The sequence below is a fragment of the Bison bison genome, unplaced genomic scaffold (assembly GCF_000754665.1).
Source record: "Bison bison bison isolate TAMUID 2011002044 unplaced genomic scaffold, Bison_UMD1.0 scf7180017864503, whole genome shotgun sequence".
NCBI classification, from domain to species: Eukaryota; Metazoa; Chordata; class Mammalia; order Artiodactyla; family Bovidae; genus Bison; species Bison bison.
Window position 1 is genome coordinate 6,202,623 of NW_011495061.1, and position 8,668 is coordinate 6,211,290.

Here is an 8,668-nt window from a genome sequence, read left to right on the forward strand (position 1 = left end):
TTGACTCATTGGAGAAGACTCTGATGCTGGGAGGGATTGGGGGCAGGAGGAGAAGGGTCGACAGAGGATGAGATGGCTGGATGGCATCACTGACTGGATGGACGTGAGTCTGAGTGAACTCCGGGAGTTGGTGATGGACAGAGAGGCCTGGTGTGCTGCGATTCATGGAATGGCAAAGAGTCAGACACGACTGAGCAACTGAACTGAACTAAACTTATGGATAGAGAGGAAGGAAGATTTAAAGAAAATTTACTTTTTTTAGAAAAAACTTACTCTGTCAATGCTATAGAAAGAAGTTAAAGGGAGATGAGGCCATAAGCAAGGAGACTGATTAAGGGCCATTAGAATATTTTAAGTGAGTGAGATGGAGAAGGATAAAAATGAAAGACATTGAAGAGGTATCAGCAAAGGACCTAATGACCAACTTAGTCATGAGGAATGAGAAGAACTTGTCTTCTAGCTTGTGTAATAGGTTCAGTGATAATGCTAAGATGAGGAAGACCAGGTTGGGAAGGGAAGATAATAGTGTGGGTTTGCAATATATAGTTCTCTGGGTTTCCCTCACCACCTGAACTCTCACCATCTGTATATTTGCTGTAACGGTTTGTAAAATTTTTACTCATAATTTGATTCAAATTGAAACCCCACCATAATGAATCCACTTGATACATGCATTTTTCTATAAAAGGAAAAGATTTTAAGTTGCATATGAATCTAAATGAGAGAACATAGAATACACTGTGGTAATATTTCTGATGCAGTCATATCTTATACTCACATTGTATATTATACATTACTTTTTTTATTATACATTATTGCCATCATCTTGCCCACATTATTTGTGTTTCCTAAGAAAGTAGAATATCCTGTGAAAACCTCAGAGGCCTGGAAAAGATGGCTGTAGATTAGAAAAAAAATTGTCTTTTGCTAATATAATCTGAATTCCTGTCTGTCTTTAAGATTTGTTGTTCAGTTGCTAAGTTGTGTCTGACTCTTTGCAATCCCTTGGACTGCAGCACACCAGGCTCCCCTGTCCTCCACTATCTCCCAGAGTTTGCTCAAATTCATGTCCGTTGAGTCAGTGATACTATTGAACCATTTCATCTTCTGCACCCCCCTTCTCCTTTTGCCTTCAGTCTTTCCCAGCATCAGAGTCTTTTCCGATGAGTTGGCTCTTTGCATCACATGGCCAAATATTTTTAAGATACTTCATTTTAAACTTATAGTACATGTTTGTGGTGTAGAAAGAAAACAAAATTCCTATTTGATACTCTGCTATTATTGTGTATTATACACAAACTTATACATGCTACTGAGTTCAGAGTGTTAATAATTAGATAAATGGTGTTTTAAGTGCTTCATTTTATGCAGACATTCTTGGTGGGTTAAGAACCTTTTTGTAATATTTGGGGAAAATGGTTGGGGTTTTTAGATGGATTGGGAAAACTATTTTTCCCATCTAAAGTAATGGAATATAGAAAGTTAGCCATTCAACATGTTTTATGGGCAAATTAGATTACAGTCAGAGGGATGCCTGCTTCCCAAGTGGCTCATTGGGAAAGAATCTGCCTGCAATGCAGGAGATGCTGGTTCAATCCCTGATTGGGAAGATCCCCTAGAGAAGGACATGGCAACCCATTCCAATATTCTTGCCTGGGAAATCCCATGGACAGAGGACCCTGGCAGGCTACAGTCCATGGGGTTGCAAGAGAGTTAGACACTACATAGCAACTAAACAACCATCACAAAGAGGAATGCCTACATTAAGTTTGGTCATTATGATCTTTGGAATATGCAGGTAGCGTAGTGCTTTCAAATGTGGCTGTACATCGGATTCACCTTTTTAAAATAGACTGATTCCACAGATCCTGTCTGCAAAGATTTTGACAGTTTTACTGAGGTGAGGCCCAGGTATCAGTATATATTAAAAATCCTCCAGGTCTTTTAAATGCATACATGGTTAAAAGTCACTAAAGTAAGGATATCCAGTGGCGGTTTAGTTGCTAAGTTGTATTCGACTCTTGCCACCCCATGGACTGTAGCCCGCAAGGCTCCTCTGTCCATAGGATTTTCCAGGCAAGAATGTTGGAGTAGGTTGCCATTCCCTTCTCCAGGGAATCTTTAAAACCCAGGGATCAAACCCGGGTCTCCAGCACTGCAGGCAGATTCTTTATCTATTGAGCTCTCAGGGAAACCCCCTCAAGGATATCCAGTAGGTAGTTGTAAATGTTGGCCTGACCCAGGAAGTAGGTCTGGGTTGGAAGAAAAGATTGGCTGATGATCATCAAGTAGATAATACAATTAAAGCCCACATTATGTATAAGTGGAGCATAAGACTCAGCTTGTAAAATGCGGTCCATTTTAGGAGAATGATGAGATGACCAACCCAGTTGAGAGTGCAGCTAGCCATTGCTGCTGCTGCCGCTGCTAAGTCGCTTCAGTTGTGTCCGACTTTGTGCAACCCCATAGACGGCAGCCCACCAGGCTCCGCCGTCCTTGGGATTCTCCAGGCAAGAACACTGGAGTGGGTTGCCATCTCCTTCTCCAATGCATGAAAGTGAAAAGTGAAAGTGAAGTCGCTCAGTTGTTTCTGACTCTTCGTGACCCCGTGGACTGCAGACTACCACGCTCCTCCATCCATGGGATTTTCCAGGCAAGAGTACTAGAGTGGGGTGCCATTGCCTTCTCCACAGCTAGCCATTAGGGAGCTCTAAAGTGCAACTCAGATCCATTTATGTCTCCATGAGAAGATGCTCAACATTGCTATCACCCAGGAAATGGTAAACGAAACCACAATGAGATATCACCTCACACCTGTCAGAATGGCTATTATCAAAAAGATAGTAACAAGTGTTGATAAGGATGTGAAGGAAAAAAAATCCTCTTGCACTGTTGGTAGGAATGTAAATTGGTACAGCCACTACAGAAAACAGTTTGGAGTTTCCTCAAAAATGAAACAGAACTACCATACAATCCAGCAATTCCACTTCTGGGTATTTGAATGAAGAAAATAAGACACTAATTTAAAAAGATATATACACCCCTGTGTTTATTACAGCATTATTTGCAATATCCAGGATATGGAAGCAACCTAAGTGTCCACTGATAGGTGAATGGATAAGTGTGATACATTTACATACAAACATACAGTGGAGTATTAACCATAAAACAGAATGAAGTCTTGCCATTTGTGACAACATGGTTGGACCTAGAGGGTATTATGCTAAGTGAAATGTCAGACAGAGGAAGACAAATACTGTATGATTTCACCCATATGTGGAACTTTAACAAACCAAATGAATAAACAAACATAAAGACAGACTCATAGATAAAGAAAACAAAACTGGTTAGTTGCCAGAGGGCAGGGGATTGGTGGATGAATAAAACAGGTAAGGGAGATTAAGAGATATAAACTTCCAGTTATAAAATAAATGAGTTATACAATGTGCAGCATAGAGAATATAGTCAATAATATTGGAGTAACTTGGTATGTTGACAGACTTATCATGGTGATGATTTTGTCATACATAATATTATTGAGTCACTATGTTATACACCTGAAACTAATATAATAAGTCAGTTATATCTCAATTGTAAAAACTATAGTTTCAAGACAAAACCAGAAAAAAACAACGCCCCCCCCGCCCCCGGCCCCATGTATTTATATCTTGACTGTGGTTTGGTGCCACATAGTGGCAGTCACTGCTCAAGCCTGAATATGAGTAGGGCTGGTTCTCTGAATTGGAGTTGCCTGACATTTTCCTGCCTGGTCTTGCCCTCATCATGTCTCCTCCACAACTATTCCCCAAGATAAAAACTTCAACCTATAGTACTAGAATAAACAAGCCCACCAAGAAGAGTTAAATCTTTGTTTGTAGTTTTTCCCTATTCCAGGTAGTCCAAGACTGAGACTATTAAATACTGTATATATGAGTTACTTTAGCTTCTCCTCCCCAACCCTGGCCCCCATACCTCTTCTAAGTGGTTAAAAGTGTTGATTTAAACTACAATTAGGCTAATTTGTTCCAGTTTGGTTTCCCTCACTGTGTTAGATTCCCTGCGCGGCACCCTCCCACAACATACAAACAGTGTCTAGATATTGTGATATTAAATAATTATTGGTAATTTTGTTCTTTATAAAAAGCATCCATCTTTTATACAGTCAGAAATACTCATGGATGAGATGGAATGTACATGGAGTTGTTTCAGAGGGGGCAAACGTGTGGTGAATAATTGATAGTTGAAGCTAAATGATTGATTTATTGCACTGTTTATCTATACTTGTGTGTATGTTTGAAATTTTATATAATGAAAAGTTCTAAAAATATGTGCACTGCCTGTATTATTCTCAGACTGTTTCATGGAAAAAGAATTGCTTTGCATTGAATTGTTTTTAGTGAATATTTAATAGCTTTGGATTGGTTGCAAGAAGTCAAGTGAAGTTAATATGAAATATGTGTCCAGACTATATCTCATACACTTTTTAGAAAATGTTTGTTTTTTATCCTTATAAAACCCTTAGGGTAAGCTACATACATTATACTAATAATTGCATTTATTATTTTTATTATTATTTTGGGCTGTACCAAGTGGCTTGTGGGATTGACCCCAGGTTCTCTGCAGTGAAAGTGTGGAGTCCTAACTACTAGACTGCCAGGGAATTCCCTACATTTATTATTTCCATTATTAATATAGTATCACTAATGATATGTAGATTATCTAGTTATAAGTAACAAGAACAGTTTCATCAATGCTTTTTTTGTGTGTGGCTCTCTGTGTGGCATGTGAGATCGTAGTTCTCCAACCAAGGATCGAACCCATGCCCCCTGCAGTATAAGTGCCTAGTCATAACCACTGGATTGCCTGGAAAGTCCTCATCAAAGCTTGTAGCTGGGCAGTAAATATCTCCATGCTTATTTTTCACATTTCTTGAAATTAAACAAAAAGTGGTATTCAAGTGTGGGGTATGACTCAGGTTGCAGACCACCTTTTGAGCCAAGTTGAAACCATAGTCAGAGAGTCTTTTCTTATGCTGTGCCTTACAGCAGGATAGAAAGGGATTTGACAACTGTTTACTTTTGCTACTAGTGGTTTCCCTCCCCCTTCATTCCCCGTCCACCTCCTAGAAGGTATGGAATGATTATGCCTTCATAACTGAAAATTGATTTTTTTTTCCCGGTGCCATTCTTTTCTTAGGGGAAAAGCCATATGTTTGTACAGTCCCTGGGTGTGACAAAAGGTTTACAGAATATTCCAGTTTGTACAAACATCATGTTGTTCACACTCACTCCAAACCATACAACTGTAATCACTGTGGGAAGACATACAAGCAGATCTCCACACTGGCCATGCACAAACGAACGGCGCACAACGACACTGAGCCCATCGAGGAGGAGCAGGAAGCCTTCTTTGAGCCTCCCCCAGGTAAGGGTTTTCCCCAGTATTTTATTTTTATGTCCAGTATTTTATTGTTTGAAAATCAATAGTTACGAGCATAATGTATGATTGAAAGCATTATCTCTAACCATAAAGTTTCATTCAAATAGTCGCACAAAAATACCGTTTACAACTGCAATAATTGCTATCAAAGTAAGGTACTTAATGCTCTGAGATGTAAGAGGGGAAATTAGTCTCAAAGGTCAGAGACAACTCCCCTGAAGAAGTGATTTTTGGAGAGATCATGGGTTCACTCGGTGTACGGGCAGGGATGTACAAGGGTTGGGGGGTAGGGTGGTAAACAGGGAGCAGAGGCAGGAGAATGTTCCAAATGGAGGGACTGGCACATGCAAAAAGCCCTGAGGTTGGAGAGAGCCAAGTAAATTGGAGAGACTGAACGAAGCCTGGCCAGCATGGCATTTCTGCCTGGGAGGGTGATATGACATGAGGCTGCACAGCAGGGTAGGGGTAGCTAGACTATTTGGGTGTATTAGAATGTTGGTCTTAATCAAGAGTGATGAAGCATTCCTAAATAACTCTTAGTTGATTCATGTCTATTCAGTAGTGTTGTGGGAGACAAAAACATTCATTTCAGTAAGGATAAACTCTTGAGAAAAACAGAATTAGATTCCATGATTTCAGTTAAATAACACAGCATAGTTAAATAGATTAAAATGAAATAGGTTTTTCTGAAACAGAACAAAACATATATATTGTCCTGTTTCATTGAGTAGTTCCTAAATGAAGTAAGTTTGAAAATTAAAACATTCTTACCCAATCTTACAACTAATATTAAAGGATTGAAAAACATACAGGTAGGGAAAAAAATGGAGAATAAGGAAAAGAACAGATCATTCACTATCTACTCAAATAATTCCGTGTAATTCTAATTTATCTTTTCAGATATTAGTCGTGTGATAGTAAGAAAATACAGAGAAGGAAATGGCAATCGATTCCAGTATTCTTGCCTAGAGGATCCCGTGGACAGAGGAGCCTGGTGGGCTGCTGTCCATAGGGTCACACAGAGTCAGACACGGCTGAAGCGACTTAGCATGCACGCATGCATTGGAGAAGGAAATGGCAACCCACTCCCATATTCTTGCCTGGAGAATCCCAGGGACAGAGAAGCCTGGTGGGCTGCTGTCTATGGGGTTGCACAGAGTCGGACATGACTGAAGTGACTTAGCAGCAGCAGCAGCAGTAGCAGTAAAAAAATAACATTTCCTTCACTCTTTTTAAAATATTTCGTCCATATCACAGGGTATGCAGGATCTTAGTTCCCTGACCAGGGATTGAACCCAGGCTGCATCAGTGAAAGCACCAAGTGCTAGCCACTGGACTACCAGGAACTTCCCAACAATTCCTTTCCTCTCAAATGCTATGCTGTTTTCTAGCCATAGCACTGTAAATGTGCTTGGTTAGATGTTAACAATTGCTGCTAAATCCTTGCAGTTATAAAGTAGACTTTAATGATGTCAAACTTGGGTTTAAGACTGTTCCCTTTTTAATCTTCCTCAATCTCTTCCTTAAATGTTAACATTTCAGATTGTCAGAATTTCTTGTGTTCTAGAAGATAACCTATGATATACATGTTATTAAAAAAAGTTAAACTAAGATTGTTTTTCCGAGAATAAGAATGGGTTTGTGTTCCTTTTCTCCCATGTGATGCCCTACGTTTTGAACCCCGTTGGAGTAATGGTATAATAATAATAAATGGCCGTGCGTGCATGCTAAGTCATATCAGTTGTATCTAACTCTTTGTGACCCTGTGGACTGTAGCCTGCAGGAATCCTCTGTCCATGGGATTCTTCAGGCAGAAATACTGGAGTGGGTTGCCATGCCCTTCTCTGGGGCATTCTCCTGACCCAAGGATTGAACCTGCATCTCTTATGTCTTCTGCACTGGCAGGCGGGTTCTTTACCACTAGCGCCACCTCAGAAGCTCATCTGCCTGTGTCTTGTGTGTGTGCTCAGTCGTGTCCAACTCTTTGTGACCCTTTGGACTGTAGACCACTAGGCTCCTCTGTCCGTGGGATTTTGCAGGCAAGAATACTGGAGTGAGTTGCCATTTCCTCCTCCAGGCAATCTTCCCGACCCAGGGATCAAATCCACATCTCCTGCACTGGCAGGTGGATTCTTTACCACTGAACCACCTTGGAAGCCATGGAACAGAACAAAAAGAAATGAAATGATGAGTGTCATAGGGATTACACCATGATGACCATAGCTGTATGAGTGCAGGCATCAACCATAACTTTGAGAAGTACTCTTAAATTAGCATATAAAGTCCTTTGAATTAAAAAAAGAAAATTACCCTTTTTCTGGCCTCATGAGATGTGGAAAGCAGTAGAAGAGAGGGATAAGGCATCTTACTGGTTGCCAAGTATGGAAGTAATGGACAGTGGAAATTTCTGTTTACTTGCTGATTTTTTGTGAAATAAAAAAGTGGGTGGGAGTTCCTGTTCAGTCACTTATGAAATTATTAACCTTTCCCCAGATAATACTGTCTTTACACAGTGATATCATTGTGTACTGATGACTTGCAATAAGTCACTCTTGTTAAAGAGTAAGTAACTTAGTGTTAGTACATTGTGTTTACACACCATTCTGGTTTTGGGGTTAATATTTATGAAGATTGTCTTATCATTTTTAACAGCTTCTTAAGTGACTGCAAGAACTTAGCACATATTTGCCATGTTAGAAGGGTTACTTGCTAGTTAGTCTCCCTGTGCAGTTCCCCCACTCCTCACCCCAACACACATGCACAGTGTTATATAATTATGCCAACTAAGGGAGTAAGCAAGGTCTCTCAAAATTAGAACAGTTACTCTTTATGTGGAAAAGTTTAGTTCAGTCTGCTTGGATTTGGTTTGGCTTTGCAAAAGAGCAGGTGGAGAGATCGGCAGGAGGTGTTAGAAATCATTTTCATGGTTTAGAATTCAGTACAGTCTTTTGGACTCTGTGGGAGAGGGAGCTGGGGGATGATTTGGGAGAATGGCATTAAAACATGTATAATATCATATAAGAAACGAATCGCCAGTCCAGGTTCAATGCGGGATACAGGAAGCTTGGGGCTGGTGCACTGGGATGACCCAGAGGGATGGTATGGGGAGGGAGGTGGGAGGGGGGTTCAGGATGGGGAGCACGTGTACACCCATGGCGGATGCATGTTGATGTAGGGCAAAACCAATACAATATTGTAAAGTGAAAAAAAAAAAAAAAAAGAATTCAGT

At 40.3% G+C, this 8,668-nt stretch overlaps 1 protein-coding gene across 2 annotated transcripts in view; it reads left to right on the forward strand.

Annotated features, from left to right (window-relative positions):
• The window catches only part of ZNF143 (zinc finger protein 143), a 68,094-nt gene that overhangs the window by 41,259 nt on the left and 18,167 nt on the right, over positions 1–8,668 (forward strand). For both annotated transcript variants that reach the window (XM_010829316.1, XM_010829317.1), the window contains exon 12: positions 5,197–5,424. In XM_010829316.1, coding sequence (XP_010827618.1) covers positions 5,197–5,424 — 228 coding nt within the window. The remainder of the gene's footprint in view (positions 1–5,196; positions 5,425–8,668) is intronic.